The 23,689-nt window shown below is 40.0% G+C and overlaps 2 protein-coding genes across 3 annotated transcripts in view; both read right to left on the reverse strand.

Annotated features, from left to right (window-relative positions):
* Positions 1 to 1,751: 1,751 nt before the first annotated feature.
* LOC148960840 (ribonuclease inhibitor-like) lies at positions 1,752 to 2,409 on the reverse strand. The gene is made up of 2 exons (XM_089128186.1): positions 2,192 to 2,409; positions 1,752 to 2,011 (listed from the first exon to the last, which is right to left on the reverse strand). Exons 1-2 carry the CDS (start codon positions 2,407 to 2,409, stop codon positions 1,846 to 1,848), a joined length of 384 nt encoding a protein of 127 aa, XP_088984312.1. The 3' UTR covers positions 1,752 to 1,845.
* Positions 2,410 to 2,732: 323 nt separating this feature from the next.
* LOC120486909 (protein NLRC3) overlaps positions 2,733 to 23,689 on the reverse strand; it is a 30,656-nt gene continuing 9,699 nt past the window's right edge. Inside the window, exons 3-6 of one of the 2 annotated variants that reach the window (XM_089128182.1) lie at positions 12,789 to 12,959; positions 11,981 to 12,154; positions 11,404 to 11,577; positions 2,733 to 2,943 (exon numbers count right to left, since the gene is read on the reverse strand). In XM_089128182.1, coding sequence (XP_088984308.1) covers positions 2,733 to 2,943; positions 11,404 to 11,577; positions 11,981 to 12,154; positions 12,789 to 12,959 — 730 coding nt within the window. Of the gene's footprint in view, positions 2,944 to 11,403; positions 11,578 to 11,980; positions 12,155 to 12,784; positions 12,960 to 23,689 lie in introns of those variants that run through there. The other variant, XM_089128183.1, reaches the window with a different exon arrangement.

Raw genomic sequence — 23,689 nt, forward strand, 5'->3', positions numbered from 1 at the left:
TCCACGATGTCCCAAAATGATTCCCTTTTCTCGGCGCCTCCCATTACACAGTCTCATCCCAAAACGTCAACTAACTGACGCTTTTGACCATACGTCAACATCCGCCGTTTTAGGGTACCCTTTAACGTCAGTTAGATGACGATCCTGGGGCGCTTTACCTTTAACGTCAGTTAGATGACGCGGGTAGGTTTGGGTCTGGGGTAGGGTTAGGATTAGATAGCATCATCTAACCGACGTTAAAGGGTACCCTAAAACGGCAGATGTTGACGTGGTCAAAAGCGTCAGTTGTATGATGTCTTGAGATGAGACTGCGCTGCTTCCCACTGAGTGTTGCAAACACATGTGAAGTGGCCCACATCCGTCTGCTATCTGAGGAGCGAGTGAAACACACACAAATGCTGTTAACTGGGGAAAATGTTTAGTCGGTCTGAAGAGGAGAAGAGACTTCATCCACAGAACAAACACAATATACTGTACATCTGTGCAACACACACACACACACACACACACACACACACACACACACACACACACACAAACTAACTTCATATACAATAAAACAATAACAATAAACATATTCTGTGTATAAAATGTTAGAGAGATAATGTAAATGTTTAAAAGTTCCATGTAAACTTTATATCTTTTGAAACATTATGTGCTATACTTGAGAATCACGTTCATGATTAGAAATATATGAATAATTATGAGTTTAGTCTAAACATTATTATATTTGCAGGCCTGAAGATTTCTGCTGACACTCATCTGAGCTTCTTCCTCTGTTCCACCTTTAATTACAACTAAACCATCATTTGGCTGAATAATAAACCAACATTAATCATTCAATATCACATGTTTCTAATACGCATGCTAACACACACGCTGCTTTATTTAATAGTGAAGTCTGAGTCTCTTCCACCTGTATGAAACACATTTACACATGTATTTCTCCTCATAGACAGCAGTGAGACTCTTCTGTGGATCACCTGATGGTTTCTGCTCTGCTCCTCTCATCTCCGTTTCACAGATTTAAACCATGATGTAAATTCACTGACGTTTGGTGATCGATCTTAATGTACACTGTGAAGTGGAACAGAAGAGAAAACAATCAGTGTTCAGAGGAACAAAGTGCAAATTATTATATTTCAATTATTGTTTTTTGAGTAAAAATAAGTTAAATTGAATTCACATGATCTTGGATAGAGATATTTGTGTTTTTAAATATAATAGATGTAAAGCCTGAATCATGTTCATATGTGTGTGTGTGTGTGTGTGTGTGTGTGTGTGTGTGTGTGCGACTCCTATTGAGTCTCTGTAAAGGAGAAACTAATGGAATAAACCACAGCGAGCAAATACTAATGTTATTTTGAGTTACACACAAACCTTTAGTTAAAGCCGTTTGTCCTCTAGTTTAAACATGTTTTTCGGCTCTTAGTAAATAACTGAGAGTAAAGTAAGTGTAGCGTAGTGTGACGTGTTGCTTGTCACAGTAAAAACACACTAGAGACAGAGACATTGCTCATGTGAGCTGGACGCTGTGAGCTGAAGCTGGAACTGCACTGATTTTAGCAGGAGTGCAGCGTTTCCTACAATCTGACCAAGTCTGTTTCACACTCAAATGATTCACTTCTACTGACACAGTTCATAAAGCAGGTGTTGATGTATAAAGCTGTGACGGTGAGCTTTTCTTCTCTTGTGTTCAACATTTCAATGACTTCACATTTTGTTCCCACACAAACCCTTTGCTGCAATAAATCTTAATGATAATTTCCTTTCACGAATGTTTGAAAGGTTTGTTCACATATCAGAGGTAAATGAAGATGTCTTTAATATCTCAGTGATGTTTCCTCACCTCAGGACACAGTTTGAGTCTCGTAGCTCGTCTCTGAGCCGCCGCTTTGAGTCTCCGATCTTATTGTCACTCAGATCAAGCTCTTTTAAAAACTGCAGTGCTTTTGAGTTAGTCAAAGACTGAGTTAAAGATGAAACATCTGTAATGCCACAGTACTGTAGACTAGAGAGACACAAACAGAGGAAGAGAGATTATCTTACAAACAAATCATTAATGTGAAGAATCTTACACAAATATAATGTGAACTCAGACTCACTGTCAGATATTGAGTATAACGTGTTTTCTTTTAAACAAATGAAGTGATTTTAAGCATTTTAATTCTTGTATGTGAATGTGACTGACCTCAATCTCTCCAGTTTACAGTGTGAATCCTTCAGTACGGCACATAAGTGCTTCACTCCTGTGTTTCCTAGATTATTCTCGCTCAGGTCCAGCTCTCTCAGGTGTGACAGGTTTGATTTCAGAGCTGAAGTCAGGATGAGACTCTGTTTCTCTGTAATTCTGCAATCACTCAGACTGAAGACAGAGAAATAACAATAGTTCACATCTATGATGGTCATCTTATTGAAGAGCTACAGCAGCATTTAGTTTCCAATAGTCTGTTTTAAAACCCAGTCACACTAGTTCTGTGCGCTGGAAGACACTGTTTCTTCTCTTTCATTTTTAAAAAGACGTCTCTCTTCTTTATTCTCTGTTGAAAAGACAGATTTCTGTGTGTACACAATCAGTACATTGTATCATTTGTTGGGAATTAAACAATTACTATCTACACTCTACTAACTAGATTAAAAACATAAAACGTGAGCAATTGGGAAACCCAGAAAGTGCACTGCTATAACCAATGAAACATAAGCCCTGCTGTCTTCAAATAAATAAACTTCAGTCACACTGTAATTGCTGTACAGTATAATGACACTAACTGTAGTTTCTCCAGCTTGAATTGTGGGTTCATCAGTAGATCATTGAGGTTTTTCACTCCAGAGTCTCCTAGATTATTCACGCTCAGGTCCAGCTCTCTCAGGTGTGACGGGTTTGATTTCAGAGCTGAAGTCACATCAGAACAACCTTCATCTGTCATATCACAGTATCTTAACCTACATTAGCAGAGAGAGAGAGAGAGAGAGAGAGAGAGAGAGAGAGAGAGAGAGAGAGAGAGATTTGATTTTTAGAAAAAACTTTATTTAACAAGACAGTTTAATCAAATCATCTATACAAACAACTTCAAATTAATAACATATAAAAAATAAGTTCTCCTTCAATTACAGTACAGATGGTATTATTATAACACCACTGTAATTTAAAAGACTCTATGTCATTCATTGCTTTATAATACTTATATTCAACACCAACCCTAACTTTTAAAAAAGCTTTAAAGAGAAGTACATCTTGACAACGACTATTCTCCATTCTATTTCTCCTTGTGATGTAGATTGCAAGTTTAGCTTGTCCAACAATAAAATTAATTAACTGCCATTTTATTCTCTGTTTTTGACCATATTTCGATCCCAAAATAAACACATTAAATGTGAAAACCTCCTGAAATCTTAAAAACAGATCCTTCAATAAAGCAAAAAGCATTTCCAATCTAATACATTCTGTAAAACAATGAAAGACCGTTTCTCTTGTGCCACAAAAAGAACATTTGTCAACAACATCTGCATTTATAACAAAAACAAAAGCATTAATAGCTATAGCCCCATGCAATATACGCCACTGCAAATCCCCGGTTTTCTTATTCAATGGTGGTTTGTATATCACCCTCCAAACTGGCTTATCCTCTTCTTGTAACCCAAACTTTTCTCGCCACACAGTGTCTTTCTTCTCATTTAATGCCACTTTATTTAAAATTTTAACAAAACATCTATACAACAATTTTCCTGCAACCAAACCCAACTCCAAATCATGCAACCCATCTAAATCCAGCAAAATACCAGACATACCCCTTAAATCTGGTGAAATAACAATTTTCGGAAATGGATCTCTCATATTTGGAACCAAGTTTCCATTACCAAAGTTTTGCAACATGATTAATTCTTCCTCTGTTAATCTTTCTTTCCATGTTTTTAAAATAATCTCAGTTTGACGGGAAGACCTCTGGCCTAATGCCATGGCCAATGCAGATACATCACTTAAGTCAGGTCCAACAACATCGATTAAGTTTTTTAATTTGACCATTCCAGAGTCACAAAGCCTTAGCGTAAGACCTGGAAAACACTCATTTGATAAAGCAAAACGAGCTCCTTTGACCAACGGCTCCTCGAGCAGCCAGAATAAGGAATTTGTCTCTCCATTCCTGGTAACAACAAAATGTCCCCACATTTTAAAAAGTCCATGGTAGAAAGAAGGTAAGTCCTTTAAGTTCAGCTGTTTATGATCCATAAGCATCAGAGTGCTGTCGAGACCAAGTCTATCAGTCTTCTGTAGGATAATCTGGGCAGCTTTTCTCCACATCAGATCTGCAGGACCAGTCTCTGGATAAATTGTAAGCGAAAAGTTGCTAGTCTACTTGGAAAGTGCATCATTCCTTGGCCGCCTACTTCTACAGGCAGAAAAAGTACGCTTTGAGGAACCCAATGAAGCCGATCCCCAAAAAAAATTAACAAACATTACTTGCAACCTGGAAAGCAAACCAGGAGGAGGGTCCACACATGACAGTCTATGCCACATTGATGAGGCAGTCAAATTATTAACTATCAAAACCCTTCCTCTAAAGGATAGTTGTGGATGTATCCACTTCCATCTCTTTAATCTACCCTCTATTTTTTCAACCACCCCATCCCAATTTTTTCCTTGTGTGACATTATCCCCGATATAGACTCCCAGGTATTTAATTCCTCCTTTTTTCCAAATTAACCCACCAGGTAATAATGGTGGACTCTTCTCCCATTTCCCAACAACCAATGCATCACTTTTACTCCAGTTTATTTTGGCAGCAGATATGTTCTTCTTCAACAATTCTTCAACAATTTTAACCAAAGTATTTATATCATTCTGTCCATTAACCATAATCATTACATCATCAGCATAAGCTGATATCTGATGCCTCAAGTTGTTGTGAGGTGATACTAAACCTTCTATTTTAAGGCGCAACTTATTCAACAATGGTTCAATTGCTAAAGAGTACAGCATTCCAGAAAGTGCACACCCCTGTCTAATTCCTCTATTAACTTTAAAAGGGGCGCTCAAACCACCATTGATTTTTAGCATACTTTCAATATCTCTGTACAGCACTTTAATTACTCCAATAAAACCTGGGCCAAAACCAAAAGCATCAAGAGTTTTCCAAAGGTACTGGTGCTCAACTCTATCAAATGCTTTTTCTTGATCAATGGAAATGAGTCCTAGATTGATACCCAAAAGACCAGCAACTTCCATTATGTCCCGAACAAGAAAAATATTATCTAACATAGACCTAGTAGGCACACAGTACGTTTGGTCAGGATGTATGACCTGCCCCATCACCTCTCTCAATCTATTGGCCAGAGCCTTAGAGAAGACTTTCAAATCAGAGCACAACAAGCTCACTGGTCTACAGTTTTTAATTTCTTGCAAATCGCCTTTCTTTGGTAGAAGAGTAATCACAGCTCTCCCACAACTCAAAGGTAGAGAACCCTCGGCTATGCTCTCATTGAGAACACCCAAGAAATCCTCACCCATCACGTCCCAAAAGGCTTTGTAAAATTCAACTGGAAGACCATCGATACCAGGCGCTTTTCCGCCCTCCATGTTCTGCATTGCATTCCAAAGCTCTTGTTCACACAAAGGTCTCTCAAGCGCTGCCTTTGACTTCTCCTGTAGCTTTGGTAGACCTGCATAAAAGCTAGCAGACATTTCTTCATCTTCCTCATATTCACTCTCATATAGTTCCTTATAAAACCTCACAGCCCGCTGTCTTATTTCAGACGGCGCTGTCAGCTCTTGACCATTTTCTGAACGTAGTGAGTGAATATATCGACTCTGGCCATTTTTTCTTTCTAAGTTAAAAAAGAATTTGGACGGGGCATCCATTTGCGTAAGATTTTGATAACGTGACCTGACCAAAGCTCCCTTTGCCTTCGTGCCTAAAAGGTCCGCAATACATAACTTTTTGGACTTCAGGTCATCAATACCACTCTGCTCTCCAGTGACCTCTATTAAAGATTGTAACTCCACAATTTCAGCTTCAAGTTTTTCCATTTTTTTGTGCTATATTTTTAGAGACATTAAAAGTATACTGTTGACATAACAATCTAATTTCAACTTTCCCATAATCCCACCACTGGCGTAAGTTTACAAAACAGTCTTTTTTGATTTTAACCACTTAACTGTCACTGTCCCACAGGTGGGACGTTTGCCACTATATTTTTAAAACAATAATATCTTAGTAAATACCTTAAATAATATTGACAAACTATATATCATTTGAAAGCTTACAATCTCTAGTTTCCATATTTGGTGACTGATTTTCAAAATATATTACAGAGGAGCCATAATTTATCAATATAAAACAAGACTATTGTCATACTCATAAGGCGTGTTCAGACCTTTATTTTAAAATAGCAGTAAACATGAAAAATCATGAAAAAATGGTAGATACCTCAGTTTGTTTTCATGCCAAAAGTTCAAAAGATAGAATCCATTCAATTATTTTGGAAAAAAAAGGTCTGAAAAGTTTGAAATATCAAGAAAAAAATAATAAATTCACCATTTGTGACGTGGCAGCTAGCTATGACTTTCATGCGTGTTCTTTGTATGCGTTTCTTAGAGGTTCAATTCATATCAAAATCTGCCAAACTTCCCATGCTACTTCTGAATAGGATCTCTACTTCAGAAATTGTATGAAAATTGTGAAAATAATGGTTCATATCAATCAAAACACGAATAGAAATGCAGGCGCCCTTATATGGGCAGTAATGGAGTCTGATTGTGCCCTAGTGAAAAAGTTTGGTACTGCGCTCAAACAAAATCTCACTGAAAGCTCATTTTTTGAGATATCAACCTAAAATTTGAAACACAACTTGTTCAGATTTTTGGCTTTGATCTTTCTGACATTTTAGAGTAGCCCAGGTTTTGAAAATATATATTTTATGTAAAATATGAATAATTAATATTTTTGCATTGTACATTTCCATAAACTCAAACTTCTATAACTTTTTTTCTGTTTTACTTTCTTAATTTATTTCACTTCTACAAAAATCTGCCAAATGTCTTCTTTAAAACAAGACCAATCATATGTCTATATTCCAAAGCATTCTTGAATTACAACCATTTAAGCTCGAAATGTGCATTTTCATGTCTATTCAAAAAAGGGGGGGTGACAGTTAACAGGTTAAATTCTTTCCAAAAAAAGACAAAAACCTCTTTAAACTTTAAATCACACAGCAGAGAAACATTAAAATGCCAATAGGCACTCTTTGACCTAATGTTTGCTATAAAGAAATTACATATAACAAAAGCATGATCAGGCGTAAAAAAAAAAAATTGTTTGTTTCCGGTTTCCGACCGACCCTGTCAATTTATGTGCGACCCAAAATTATTTTATGAGCTTGGGGAAGAAATAATAAAAATTAAAAATAAAAATAAAAACACAAATAAAAAACTCTGAGGCGAACTATTAATTTACGTTTTTGTACAGCTCCGTCTTTTTATAGCACGCGATGTAAGATGCATCTTGTCCTCCAGCAATCTATTAACAAACGGCAGATATCGTTCGTCAAACTGAACTATAATACATTATACAAGTCTTTTTTTGTAATTTAGGATATTTTATTCATATTCGCACACATACAACTACATGCATTCATAGGCATGCACACACCACATACTAATACCTCCATCCGCCTAGTTTTATTAAAAAATCATCCTATCATGATCCCAATCCCATCTTCTGCTGTCTAGCACTTCTTTCGCCATGTATTTGTTCGTTTCTTTCATTATTTTATGCAATCCAAAACACTCTAACCTGCCGCGGTTCGTATCTCTAGAGCCCGTCTAACTGTCCGCTTTTCCGGGACAAATGGATTTTTGAAGGATTTTACTCGCCCCAACGGACAAGTAGCCTGATTAGAACATCAATAACAAACAAAAAAATAACTAGGGAATCACTAAACCGAGAGAATGATTCTGATTTTATTACATTTATTGCAAGTTGCGATCGATTGTGGATAATAAATGTAGCAGGCCTACTGTATTACTGATGGTAAGGTTGCGCTGTTGACGCTCGCGCAGAGAAATCTACACACATGAGCGGAGCACACACACACACACACAGTTAACAACATACTCTGCCTATAAAAAATCTAAATGTGGAGTTTTTATATTTTAACATATGTTAAGCACTAAGCAGCCTCAATTATGTTTCCTGAATACCATCACGATTGAAAAAGTGACATTGATTTCCTACAACAGTTCAATAAACAGTTAAGATTAAGTCACTTACTGTTTATAAGCAATATTGGGTGTTTTTGTTCCATTTCAGCAGCGAAAATAGTTCCAAAGAAAAGTCACAGCAGAACCACGACGCATCTCACAGGAACTCATCCTGTTTTTACTGAATGATTCAGCATTTTGAACGAATCGGTTGAGTCAAGGATTCAATGACCCATTCATAAACATCAACATCTGTCTCATTCTTGAATGAATCAACCGTTTGAACGAATCGTTTGAATTAATGAATCAATAACTCACTCATTTATACGGCCGCCTGCCGCCACCTATTGGCAGTTTAGTGTTATGTTTATAAGTAGCCTAGTATAATTATTTCCAATATTTCTTATTTGCACATTTAAATCAATTTCATAACATTATTTTATGAAATTGTAATTTTTCAGTGTAAATGATTTAATTTGATCAGCCCTATGCTTCATCTTTCATTTTAAATTCCTAAATTTGATCAATAAATTCAATTATTTAGAATAATAAGACACTATAGGGCATTTAATAATATTGGTGGAGGGGATGCCCTTAAAGGTGCAGATATTACAATTTGCCTTTTTAAATATCAAAGCTGATTGAACACTGATGAGAATATTGCTTCAGAATAAAAAATAAATAAATTTTAAAAATCCGGACAAGCAACTTTTTTACTCGGACAAGTGATTGACAGATTTACTTACTTGTCCGGAGGACAAGCACGTGAAAAGGCTTAAGGGGATAGTTCACTTTGAAATTAATTTTTGATATGTTTTAGCTTAACTCAAGGGCATCCAAGATGTAGGTGTCTTTGTTTCCACAGTAGTTTCAATTTTGATATTTTTAGGTTTGACTATCCCTTTAATGTCGAGCCCTGAATAATTTCCTACCCATCCCTTGCTGCCACTGAAAAAAAAAAAAAAAAAAAATTCCCTACCGACCCATGACCTCAACTGACAACCAACCGGAACCAAACTTTTTTTTTTTTTAGGCCTCAGAAAAACCAGATGGAATAATTACACAACTTTTCATAACATTAAAATGGTGTTTAAAACAGTATAATCTATCTAATCTGGCCAAAGAAATTAGATTATCTCGAGTATGTGCCCACGTATATTGTTTCTCATTTTTATTCAAACGTCTCCATATATCACACAATTTATGAGTCTCAATCAATGTTCGCATAGCATGGCTTGAGGCTCCATGAGGCTCAACATGATTTCGATCTAGTACATAATTCTCTGTGCAGTTGAAATCACCACCTAAAAACAAATACTCATCTGAATTACAGTTCTGCAAGACTCCATTGAGATTGTGAAAAAACAAACTCTCTCAGGGCCATTTGTAGGGGCGTACACATTAATAAACACAACATTGAATTTTTCAAATTGTGCCCATATCGCAATAAGTCTACCAGGAACTTCTTGTTTCACCTCAAATAAAACAGGAGTAAAATGCTTAGCAAATAAAACAGCCACCCCTCCTCTAGTAGAACTCATATGAGAGCACAACACCACTCCTTCCCATTCTTTTCTCCATTCAATTTCATTTAGAGCATCACTGTGTGTCTTCTGAATGAACACAACATCTAATTGTTTTTGTTTTATTAATTCGAATAACAGTGCTCTTTTATACGGATCTCGTGCTCCATTCACATTAAGAGTGGCTACCCTCACTATACTCATTAAAAAAATAAATGAGAGAAGGACTCGAAATAAGACACACTTCAGTGTATAGGAGCACACACAAAAAAAAAAAAAAAAAACTACATTGTTTCAAACCTATCCTCTGCTTGAAGCTCTGATCTCAACTTTGCAACAAATTTCTTTAATCTATATATTTCTTGCACAGTAAACTGTTCTTCACCCTCACCTCGCATTAACATCCCCACAGAGTCAATGAACATTTTTCGGTCTGGGAAGAAATCTGTCACTTGCACATTTTTCATGTTTTTTGTATTTTGTAAAAAGGACCTAACTTTTCCAAAAGAGTAAGCACTACGCTTACTCCTTTTGTTCAAAGTATCACCATCAGACTCCTCAGCAGTACTACTTTCAATATCCGTATGTGCCTCAACTTGAGTTTCTGGCAGTTGTTTTGACTTTGCATCCCCTTTTTTCGTTTTGTTCCTTTTCCTCTTAATAGAAGAAGGCTTCTTAAAAATTGCACCATCACTCACACACTCGTCACTAGCCCCATCATCCATCACCAGATCAACTGTTTTGTCAATAACATTTGATGTTTCCCCCTCTATCATTTATAAACCTCCCATCCCTGCATCACTTGTTTCAGCCTCTGCTGTATCCCTCAAAGCTCCAGTTTGCTCGTGCTCGTCTGTTCTGACAGCATTATTCTCCATGTTCACCACTGCATCTACAATGTTCTCAGTCTGTCCCGGGCACAAACTTCTAATATGCCCCTCCCCTCCACATTTAAAACATTTCATTGTCTCAGAGCTTGCAAACACAACATAATTAACGCCATCGAGTCTAAATTTGAATGCCACATTTATTTCCTCGACTTCACTTTTTAGAACCATATAAACTTGCCGTCTGAATGACACTACATGTTTAAGTAAGGGGGATTTACAGCCCAACGGGACTTTTCTCATCGGTGACACAATTTTTCCATGCCTAGACAATTCTGTGATCAGCAGATCATCTTTTATAAATGGGGGGACATTGGACAAAATAATCTTTTTTGCCGGTTGAACTAAAGGCATTACTGGCGTAAAAGTCTCCTGTACAACAATTCCTTTTTGCACCACGCTATTCACTTTCTCAACGTTGTCTAAAAAAATCACTACCGCACTGTTCATATGAGACGCTGACATTATGCTATCGTGACCGACAACATTCCCAACCGCCAAACTACATTCTTCTACCGAACAATTCATTGCAGGTGCAATCTTAATACCATTCCGGCGTGAAAGCCGATCATAACTGAGGCGTTCAGAGGACGCCATCGCCAAACAGCAGTTTGCTGGAAAATTGCGCTCCTCTGTTTACCTCAGTCAGAAAAAAAAAAGGTGTCGCAGGTGTCGCTCATTATCAATCACGACCCCTCGCCCTCGTCCTGCTCGCCACAATAATGTGAATGTGTTTTAGTTTAAACAGTTGAAGTGATTTTAAGTATTTTGATTCTTGTATGTGAATGTGACTGACCTCAATCTCTCCAGTTTACAGTGTGAATCCTTCAGTACGGCACATAAGTGCTTCACTCCTGTGTTTCCTAGATTATTCTCGCTCAGGTCCAGCTCTCTCAGGTGTGACGGGTTTGATTTCAGAGCTGAAGTCAGGATAAGACTCTGTTTCTCTGTAATACTGCAATCACTCAGACTGAAGACAGAGAAATAACAATAGTTCACATCTATGATGGTCATCTTATTGAAGAGCTACAGCAGCATTTAGTTTCCAATAGTCTGTTTTAAAACCCAGTCACACTAGTTCTGTGCGCTGGAAGACACTGTTTCTTCTCTTTCATTTTTAAAAAGACGTCTCTTATTTTTTTTCTGTTGAAAAGGCAGATTTCTGTGTGTACACATTCAGTACATTGTATCATTTGTTGGGAATTAAACAATTACTATCTACACTCTACTAACTAGATTAAAACACATAAAAATGTGAGAAATAGGAAACCCAGAAAGTGCACTGCTATAACCAATGAAACATAAGCCCTGCTGTCTTCAAATAAATAAACTTCAGTCACACTGTAATTGCTGTACAGTATAATGACACTAACTGTAGTTTCTCCAGGTTGAATTGTGGGTTCATCAGTAGATCACTGAGGTTTTTCACTCCAGAGTCTCCTAGTTTATTCCCGCTCAGGTTCAGCTCTCTCAGGTGTGACGGGTTTGATTTCAGAGCTGAAGTCACATCAGAACAACCTTCATCTGTCATATCACACGAGCTTAACCTACATTAGCAGAGAGAGAGAGAGAGAGAGAGAGAGAGAGAGAGAGAATGAAGAAAATAAGAGACTCTTTATTCTGTAAAGTCACATCATCTTCATCAGCAAATAAAACAGACAGAGGAAGAGAGATCTTCATCTTTATTTCACCAGATCACTAAATACTAAGGTGAAAATGTTTGTACAAATATAATTGTGGCGAGTAGGACGAGGCAGAGGGACGTAAGATATATACGAGACCGGTGAGTCGTGCAGGTGTCGCTCATTATCTTATATCATATAAGACATATCTTATCTTATATCTTTTTAATGACGTATAGTTTGTCAAGAAAATAACATCAAATATGACAGTAACTTTTAACTATTTGGAAAAAAACGCTTCAGTGCGCGGGCACTCTGGCAATGGTTAAGAGGTTAATATGCTGGACATGTTGCTTGCAAATAAATACACAGATATTGTTGTTAAATATAGTTTAATAAGTAATGCTACATGATAAATAGAAGTCTTCAAATAAACCCTGTAATCGGTGATCGGTATCTGGTGATCCAGCTTCAAGGAATCGGGGATCGGCCACAAAAATCCTGATCGGAGCACCCCTACACCTCACTCTAGTCATGTGACTCCTGTGGCTCAACTTACCTCAGTATCTCCAATTTACACTTTATATTCTTCAGTCCAGAGCAGAGCAGCTTCACTCCTGAATCCTGCAGATTATTATTGTTCATGTTCAGCTCTTTCAGATTGGTGTCTGATCCAAGAACTGCAGCCAGAGCTGAACAGCTTTTGTCTGTTAAGTTACAATCATTTAACCTACAATAAAGTCACAACACAGAATTAGATGGAACACATACAATACATTTTCTATGTACTAATATTCCTTACATTTTCCGTTTTTTATTTTTTACATAAACAGCATGTACAGCAAAGAGGCCGAGTTAAACTAACATTTATCTTCAAAAACTACTATTTCCTCTACAATAGTGTTTTTATTCAGTGACAAATTTCTTCATTTTGTGTCACCTGATGGAGTTTAGGTTCTTGCCAGTGTTGTCTTTCTAAACCCTCTGGGGTCCAATCTGTTTTTGGGGTCCTTGAGATGTTTTGAGATGCCCTAACATTTGTGTTTTTTTTCAGTTGCTTATTAACATATTAATGGCATAGGTGAAAATACACTATATTTAGCACAAACAGGGCAACAATAATATGTGAGCAACATGTATGTACATGTTTGTATTTTTGAGAGAATAATGTTTATGCGTGGTTATTGAAAAAATTAAAAATGAAAGTTTCTGAAATAAGGCCACAAAACACATACGAAATATGCGTCCACGTTACTTTTGACTAATGGATGTTGTTGCCCAGAATTTTTTTCTTCACAATGATCTGAAAATCATCCTCCTCATCGTTCACATAAAACTGTGAATTGGGTTATATTGTAAAAAAACATTTTTTGTTTGCCAAGGCAATATGCGAATGGGCGTGAACAGACCAGCCCTGAGTATTATCATGTATAACTAGGTGATTCTCACATGAGAGAGACAAAGACATGCATAATAATGAGCCTTTCATTCAGGTGAGTCGGACAAGAAAAAAATTTAAAGGACAACATATACATACATATATATATATATATACATACACACACACACACACACTAGCGGTCAAAAGTTTTTGATCCTTGAGAAATCACTCTAATATTATTATTATCAATGTTGAAAACAGTTTTTTACATTTTTATTTCAGGATTCTTTGATGAATAGAACGTTCAAAAGAACAGCATTTTTCTGAAATCTAAAGCTTTTGTAACATTAAACACTACCCTTTAAAAAGTTTGGGGTCAGTAAGAATTTTTATTTTATTTTTTTGGGGGAAAATAAGAAACTAATACTTCTATTCATCAAGGATGAGTTACATTGATCAAAAAGTTAAAGTAAAAACATTTATAATGTTAGAAAAGATTATATTTTAAATAAATGCTGTTCTTTGAACTTTATATTCATCAAAGAATTTTGAAAAAAAATGTGCACAACTGTTCCCTATCGAGGGAACTCAAACTGTGTCCAAGTAACACTTTGGGGGACGCCCCTCAGCGTAGCGTCTCTGAAGCATGAATGAAACTAAGCCAATCTCCGATTGGATCAACGTGATGACGTGATGTGTGACGACACATAGGCGGAAGCATATATAAGGAACCGGCACACACAACATGTCAGCTAGACGGCGCTCTCAATCTAAGCTGCAAGCCAAGCAGGGCGACCTGAGGGCCGTCCTGCAGGCTAAGAAAACATCTAAGAGGTCCTAGCAGTGCTAGGATCTCTGCGGGCGGCCCCACCCGTGATGGAGCGACTGAGGAAATCGATGTTGTTCTCCCGCCGTCAAGTACGTTTCGGGACGCATCGGTTTCCAGCGATCGCAAGCTGCCTTGTCCGCCCCACGAGCCTGTGGACAGGCAGCGATTGCGTTCGCCCATCAAGAATCGTTTTCGGTCCAGTCCTGCCAGAGATCCGTTTCAGGCGGTCGAGAACGAATCCCGATTAATACCCGAAACCAGGCTCGAGAGCCTGGTTCCCTTGGCGAATTTATTTCGATGCAATCTAACAAATATTTCCCCGTGGGCGCTGCGCACGATACAATACGGGTACAGGCTGCAGTTCGGGTTCCACCCACCCAGATTCAACGGGGTGGTCTGGACTGTAGTCAACCCGACGCAGGGTCGGGTATTGGAACAGGAAGTAAACTCCCTGCTGGCAAAAGGGGGCTATAGAGCGTATTCCTCCACTAGACAGGGAGTCCGGGTTTTACAGCCGCTACTTCATAGTTCCCAAGAAAGATGGGGGGTTGCGTCCGATCATAGATCTCAGATATCTGAACCACTCTCTGAGGAGATTCAGGTTCAAGATGCTCACTATTCCCATGATCGTGAGTCAGATCCAATCCGAGGATTGGTTCGTCACGATAGATCTGAAGGACGCATACTTTCATATATCCATCCTTCCATCCCACAGGAAGTTCCTGAGGTTCGCTTTCGGGGGCGAAGCGTACCAATATCGGGTTCTTCCGTTCGGCCTAGCTCTCTCTCACCGCACATTCACCAAATGTATGGATGTAGCTCTAGCACCTCTGAGGCTCCAGGGCATCAGGGTGCTCAACTATATAGACGACTGGCTGATTCTGGCCCAGTCTCAAGAGCTGGCAGTTCAGCATCGAGATGTTGTTCTTGCCCACATCCAGAAGCTGGGGTTGAGATATAAACACGAAGAAGAGTGTGTTGATACCAGCCCAAAGGACTACGTTCCTGGGAGTGGTATGGGATTCGGTCGTAATGCGGGCACGATTGTCTCCCGCGTGAGTCGAGTCCATTCTGGCCACAGTGGCTGGGATAAAGCTAGGCCAAGCCGTCACTGTCAAGCATTTCCAGAGAGTGCTGGGACTCATGGCAGCAGCATCCAACATCATTCCATTTGGCCTGCTGCACATGAGGGCCCTCCAGTGGTGGTTGAAAATCAAGGGGTTCTCCCCGAGGGGAAACCCGTTCCGCACAATCAGAGTTACGCGCAGATGCCTTCGTTCTCTGGTTATGTGGAAGAAAGCTTGGTTTTTGTCCCAAGGTCCAGTGTTGGGAGCGCCATGTCGCCGGAAAACCGTTTCGACAGACGCTTCCCTCACGGGCTGGGGCGCGGTCATGGGCGGCCGCTTCACGACAGACCTATGGCGGGACCATCATTCCTCCTGGCACATAAACTGCCTGGAAATGTTGGCAGTCTCCCGGGCTCTGAGGAGCTTCCTGCCGGACCTCAGAGGTCATCACGTCCTCGTGAGGTCAGACAGCATGTCAGTAGTGGCCTATATAAACCATCAGGGGGGCCTGAGGTCTCGCCCTCTATGCAGACTGGCGCATCAGATCCTCCTGTGGTCCCAGGGGAAACTGTTGTCTCTGAGAGCAACATATATCCCGGGAAGTCTAAATCAGGGAGCAGACGTCCTGTCGAGACAGGGGCTGAGGCCCGGGGATTGGAGACTTCACCTCGAGGCTGTGGAGTCGATATGTCAGAGGTTCGGCCCAGTGGAAGTGGACCTGTTTGCGTCTCGAGAGATGACCCACTGTCCGCTGTGGTTTTCCCTCACCCCTCCAGCCCCGCTGGGGCTGGATGCTATGGTGCAGACGTGGCCGCGGCTGCGTCTGTATGCATTTCCCCCGATCGCTTTGCTCCCGGGAGTTCTGGAAAGGGTCCGTCGCGACGGGATCAGTCTACTGTTGGTAGCGCCGTTGTGGCCGGCCCGAGTATGGTTCTCGGACATAATATTGCTCCTAGATGGCCCTCTGTGGGAGATTCCCCTCAATATTTCACCCTCGGCCAGAGTTATGGAAACTGTGGGTCTGGCCCCTGAGGGGGCACAGTACCTAGAGGCCGGCCTGTCAGCTGGAGTAGTGGAGACCATACTCAGCTCTAGAGCTCCCTCCACGAGGAAACTGTATGGTTTAAAGTGGAATGTGTTTATTGATTGGTGTAGAAGGCGTGTGGTTGACCCAGTTAACTGCCCAGTGGCTTCAGTGCTGGAGTTCCTCCAAGATCGCTTCTCCTCTGGTCTTACCCCGTCCACGCTCAAGGTGTATGTGGCTGCTATTGCGGCTTTCCACACTCCGTTGGGTGATGGGTCACTGGGGAGACACCAATTGATCGTACGTTTCCTCCATGGAGCTTGGAGGATGAGACCTGCGGCTCGTACCAGGGTTCCCTCTCGGGACCTGGCAGTAGTTCTAGAAGGATTGGCTGAGGCCCCCTTCGAGCCACTGGAGTCAGCTGAGGCCAAGAACCTAACGCTGAAGGTCGCTTTTCTGTTGGCCATCACTTCTCTGAGGAGGGTGGGAGATCTTCAGGCGCTCTCTATATCTAACGAGTGCCTGGAGTTTGCTCCAAGCAACATTAAGGCCATCCTTCACCCTAGGCCTGGCTATCTGCCTAAGGTGCCATCTAATGTGGCACGGCCTATGGTTCTGCAGGCATTTCATCCTCCACCTCACCTGACGGCGGATGAGGAGAGACTTCATAGGCTCTGCCCTGTCAGAGCACTAAGGATATATATTCAGAGGTCCTCTTCATGGCGGAAGGCGGACCAGTTGCTGGTATGTTTCGGGTCACCCAAAAAGAGGCTTCCGGCCTCAAAACAAACCATCAGCAACTGGATTGTCAATGCGATTTCCACAGCTTATCAGGTGCGTGGTATGCCTTCACATTTGGCTGTGAGGGCCCATTCCACTAGAGGCATAGCATCCTCTAGGGCCCTTCTCGAAGGGGCCCCCATCCAGGAAGTCTGCGATGCAGCTGGATGGGCTACCCCACATACCTTCATTAGGTTTTACAGCTTAGACATTCCGTCGACACCCGGCTCTCTTGTGCTCGCGTCCTGAGTGTGCCTGTGAGCAGATTCACACCAGGACAGGCAGGGCGCGTTGTGGCGTAGTGGGTACTCGTTGCCCCAAAGTGTCACTTGGACGCAGTTTGAGTTCCCTCGATAGGGAACGTCCTCGGGTTACGACTGTAACCCTTGTTCCCTGAGAAGGGAACGAGAACTGCGTCTCGTGGCCACGCCTTCCCCTGCCTGGGAGCGCTTGCTTCATCACAGAAGCTGACATGTTGTGTGTGCCGGTTCCTTATGCTGAGGGGCGTCCCCCAAAGTGTCACTTGGTCGCAGTTCTCGTTCCCTTCTCAGGGAACAAGGGTTACAGTCGTAAACCGAGGACGTTTTCAACATTGAAAGTAATAATGAATGTTTCTTGAGCATAAAATCAGCATATTAGAATGATTTCAGCAGGATCATGTGACAAAGAAGACTGGAGTAATGATGATGAAAATTCAACTTTGATCACCGGAATAAATTACATTTTAAATATATTCAAATAGAAAAGAGTCATTTTAAATTGTCATAATATTTCACAATATTTGACCGGTAGTGTATACATAAAAATGTATGTATAAAATCAAAATATAAATGAAATTCAAAAACCCATTTTTAGTCATACCTGGAAACAAATCCTGGTCAAATAGGTTATGGGTCATTGTATAGAATTAGTTTAAAGTTAGAGTTGGAAACATCTTGAAAAGAAAAATCTTTTTCCATATAAATATATTCCATATTATTTTTAAAGTAGGCCAATACATTATAATACATATTTAAAAGTTAAGGATTCATTATTTTGAATTATTATTATTTATTATTATATGTGCATTGCATTAGCTTGCATTGGATAACAGTTGATTAGTTTATTTTTGCCAAAACACACTATATATTTAACATATGAGCAGAAACTGTCTAACTAAAGGCCATTGCACAGTGAGTCCGAAATTCGCATCCGAAATTTTCGCACATAAAAAAAAAAGGAAAAAAAAAAAAAAAAAAAAAAAAAAATCGACCTCATGTTATGTAAATCACGCTTGCACACGCGTCCGAAACTTTCGTCCGTCAAAAAAAAAATTCGGAGCGGGTTCGATTTTCTGCGTTTTTCGCATCCACAGCCAGCATTTTGAGAGTTTTTTTGACAATTCAGGGCCGGGGGGAGCTCGTTTACTGTCTATGGAGCTCGTTCCGCACATCATTGCACATATGCACAGTGCTTTCAGTTTCGGTTTTCAATTCGATCAAGTATGTTCTCTTCTCTCAATTGGATTATGAAAGGAATAAACCTCCCCTTTCAATCAGATTGAAATTTCGGATCGATTAAGGTGTGATTGAGCAGCCAATTCGATAATGTATTATTTGGGCACAATATACAGTATAATAGCCTATACAGCTGTTCCGGGCCGCGCGTGTGTGTGTCCTGTCCATACTTTAGACACACTGCCAGTCTCTGTTCAGGATCGATTGGTTCACGGAAATTGGTGGTCTTGTTTTTAAAATGTGGCTCCAGAATCGCAAGCAAAGCATCAAACTGCTCCACTGACATTCTGAGGTAAATTTTGAATCGCTCGGGATAAATTCGCAACTCATTGATAAGGAGATGGACGTAATATTTTCTCTTCTCTTTTCAATAAGAGAGAGGACAACAAAATCATCCTCACTGCTTGACAAATCCATTTTGTATTTATGCGTTTTTTCCCGCAAAGGTTCAATAAATACGCATCGGACTCAGTGTGCAAGGTTTCTGTGCGTGACGAATTTTTAGGCTGACGGACACGAAAAAACGCGTACGAAAATTTCGTACTCAGTGTGCAATGGCCTTAAAGCTTATTTGATGTCTATTTTATAGTAAAAACTTTATAATATATGTATTATAACATATATTTCGTCTGTAACAGTAGGCTATGCATCTGTGCGTTTGTTCGTTCACACACCCACATTCCCGATTCATATTTAAAGAGTCTTTTTGGTTTTACAGATCAGTATAGAACAAATCTCAGTAGTCTATAGGCAGTGGCGCAAAAAGTGGGTATGCGCTATATGCGGCCCATAGGGGCGCAGCACAATGGGGGGCGCCAAAGCGATGGTAAAAAAAATAAAAAATAAAAAAAAATTATATATAGGCTATATTGTATTTCTATATGTTGTGCGTTTCTAAATCATTTCTGCATTCCTTCAATGTTATATAAAATTTTAGAGGACTAACAGCCAGGCTAGAGTAGGCGCCCTCATGGAGAAGGGGGGCGGGTAATATCGCGAGCGGGCGGGGGCGTCGTGAGCTCTGAGCGAGCAGGTACAAGTAGTGAGTTATCGTCGAAAAAGATGGATAAAACAAAATGCTGTGGGGCTAAAAATAGAAAAAGAAAGAGAGAAAATGAGATGGCATGTCAATTGATGCGACAGCAGCTAAATAACTGCATGCATTGCTGAAAGCCAACAGGTAGGATTTAAAATGTGACATCCAGGCATGGCCATCGGGACTACCGGGAGATTCCCGCTGGGCCGACGTGCTTTTCAGTCAATACATTTAATCCTTTTTTTAATTTATCTGTCTTAACGGCCCACAAAACTCATACATCGGCGGCCCATGTGGTTGTTTTTGTTTTGTTTTTTGCTTAATTGGCGGCACTGTGCTGGTGTAATGCATTGGTCAAAAAAAGTCAGCTTTATTTATTTTTTTTCTGACACACTGGCCCATGAAATATGTCATTATGCACTTAAATCTTTCAAGTATAGAAATTAGTGCAAAACTAATTATGAAAGTTTCCTTTATTTTTCTGTGCATTTGTTTTACAATAGCCTTTATGGCTATTACTATCATGGGATTAATATTATAACTATTATTATGTAGGCCTAGTAGTGTAATGTAGACAGACACTAACTAAAAGAGGTTCAAATTTTTCTCTGTTCACCCTGAATATGGGTTGGAGCTTTTAATTTTGAACTCTCAAAGTGCACCAGACTGCTGAATTTAACATTACAGAACACAAAATTTTCTTACGGGGGGGAGCATGCCCCCGAACCCCCCTAGAGAAACAGAGGTCCACCTACCACAGTTTTACCTAAAATCCTGTGAGAAACACTGGTATTGCTGTTCCAATGGAGCTTATAGTTTTCTTGGGGGGGTTCATCAAGGTGGAGTAGCTATAGTATAATTGTGTTAATAAACGACAATTTTGCACTTATTTTTTTCTGTTAGCTCTCATTTCTTCCTACTCACTTATTACACAGCACACTTAAATTACATTTATTTTTCGCTAAAATTGTTGCTGCATACCCCTCTGAAACTGGGTAGTTGCGCCCCTGTCTATAGGCCTATAGGTCTTATTAATGTAGGAGCGAAAGTGAATGAACACAGTGCGCGAGCGTCTGTCTGTGCATGCATTTAATATTTAAACAGTCTTTGTGCAGTTTACAGACACTATTCATAACGCGATTAGAACAAAGCACTTAAGAATAAATGACTTACATCAGCTGAGTCAAGTCAAGTCACATTTATTTATATAGCGCTTTTCACAATACAGATTGTATCAAAGCAGCTTCACACTGATAACATGAAAGTAGCACAACACAGGATCAACAACATTGCTAAACACTAAATAATCCCAACTGAGCAAGCTCAAAGCAAGCCAAAAGCAAGGCGACAAAGCTGAATCCGTGCTCCTCAAAATGAAACAGGTAACTGAGGTAACTTTTCCAGGATTATTATGACAGTTTTATTCCTCACAGTGCAGAAAGATGAGGTAAAGGTTAGATTTGTGATAAACTGGATGTTTTATCTCCAGCTGATGTGGGCGTTTTCATGGCTTGCCTCAACATTAGCGTTTGATTAGTGCGCGCTCTCAGTGGGCGGGGTCACATCAACACGTCATACGCTATAATTAGGTGAAAGGAAAAAGACCGACATCTCTCTCTTTTCATACAAATTACATCAACTGAGAATAGTTGCTTTTTTATATAAATTGCTTTATTTAAAATAAGAGAATTTCAGCTTCATAAAGAGAAATCTTTCGTGTCTCTGTGACATGTATTTACTGAGTTACAGTTTTTTGCGGAGACAGAGTGAGATGAAAGCGCACCCTGTTTATTTTACAAAAACACAATGTTTTGGTGAGTGTGCAAAAAAATAAGATCCTCAATAGTTTAGAATAATGTATTGATTTTATTTATATGACCATTAATGACGGAGTATTTTAAAGTCTAAGCAGTAGCTATGTGAAAAAAAAAAAAACAGCAAAACGTGGCGGCGCGTGAGCCGTCCTCAGAGGGTTAACAGGGGACACTAAATATAAGGGGTGTTAACAAAAATGTATTCACATTTGTATCGCGATTCAAGCTTTACCAATTCAAAATTGATTCATATAATTCCAAAAATCAAGGGGGAGCGTTGACACAGCCGGTGCCGGAAGTAAAAATTTTGACATTTGAGATATAAACCATAAAAACGTAACCATGGTAGACTTAAAACCAGCTACGGCTGTACTAAGCGATTGTATATGCTCATATATACGGCAAAAGTTCATGGGGCACTAACCTCGTTTTAAGATAAATGCCTTTTATTCGCGATGTATTGGATAAGTACTTCATTACTAGGGCTGGGCAAAAAAATCGATTTTTCGATTAATCGTTTTTAAAAATCTGGTCGATTCAAAATCGATTCTCAAAGGCCAAGAATCGATTTTTTCATATTTATTTCCGCAAACATTAAAGATTAACGTTAATGTAATTACTAGTCTTCTCCACTAGATGTCACCCTCTTATTTGCCTTGCGTGTTGTTACAGAGGAGCGAGAGGCGAGCCAGCCTGTCAGTCATTCATTCATTCATTCAATCGGTGCTTAAAATGGCGGTTTCAGGTGCGTTGTCGACGTTAATTCCTTCACATAAAAAGTCAGAGGTATGGAAGCATTTTAGATTTCGCAAGCAAACCGGTGAGGATAGTGTGGTGGACAAGAACAAAGCCATATTCCTGATGTGTAATGCTGAGGTGAAATGCTACAAATCTGCGGAACCATTTGATGAGACATCACCCAGACAGGTTGCAACACCCACACACCCACAGCCACAGCAGAGCACACAACCGAAGATTTCAAATGCATTCACAAGCAAAATTCCTCACAATTCTCCTTGTGCACAAAAGATCACTGAATCAATTGCATTTTTTATTTGCAAAGATATAAGGCCATAACGACGGATTCCGATACATGTTGAATGTCCTGGATCCACGTTATTCCATTCCTAGTCGCAAACGGATGAGCGAAGAGATTATCCCAAAACTGTACAATGAAGTGAAGCAAAAGATTACTCTGTCCCTAAAGACAGCGGACAGAGTAGCTCTCACATGCGATGGTTGGACGTCAAGACATCAAGACACATATGTCACAATTACCTGCCACTATTTAGATGACTGGGTTCTCATTTCAAACGTGTTGCAGACCAGAGCTATGCAGGATAGTCACACAGGAGCAAATATATGTGCATTGCTTTCAGATGCGTAGGAAGAGTGGGGGCTTACTAAGAAAGACCCGATCATTGTGACCGACAACGCTACCAATATGATACGTGCCGTGGAGATGATGGAGCTGCTCCATATTGGCTGCTTTGCTCATACAATAAATCTAGCATCGCAAGCTGCGCTGAAACTTCCGGCCATCTCTCGCTTGCTAGGCCGAGTTAGGCGCATAGCAGGGGCGGTTTCTTCATTGGGGCGATTGGGCGACGCACCACCAAAGTGTGAATCATCACACTCACAATCTCATTCAACCAGAGAGTTAAGGCCAATTTATACTTCTGCGTAGGTACGGCGTAGCATACGCACAGACGCGTCCCATAACGCGTACCCTTCGCCGTCGCCTGACGCGCACCTCCTCAAAAATGTAACTACACGTCGCGACGACGCGGACCGCAAGATCGGTGATTGGTCGGCTTGGTAGCATCGCATTTTCTCCTACGCATTTCCGCACGTACCTTCTCACGCATTTTCACCACTGTCTATGATTTCCACAAGTTTCATCTCCTCTTCTCCTCTTCTTGGTCTTCTCTCATTTCTGCCTTTCAGTTTTAGTAATTTCACTAAAGTGAACTGTTTTTCCACCTTAATAAGCTCCAATTCCAACATGATCAGCTCTCTTTCACTCGTAGTAA

Source organism: Pimephales promelas, unplaced genomic scaffold, assembly GCF_988280905.1.
Source record: "Pimephales promelas unplaced genomic scaffold, fPimPro1.hap1.1 HAP1_SCAFFOLD_80, whole genome shotgun sequence".
In the NCBI taxonomy this organism is placed as follows: Eukaryota; Metazoa; Chordata; class Actinopteri; order Cypriniformes; family Leuciscidae; genus Pimephales; species Pimephales promelas.

What these genes read in the sequence shown, in the direction of transcription:
- LOC148960840 (XM_089128186.1), bottom strand. Translation starts at nt 2,409, where the DNA reads ATGACCATCATAGATGTGAACTATTGTTATTTCTCTGTCTTCAGTCTG. An exon ending in TGTAAACTGGAGAGATTGAG is followed by an intron (nt 2,012 to 2,191) that starts GTCAGTCACATT and finishes GTGTCTCTCTAG; the next exon opens with TCTACAGTACTGTGGCATTA.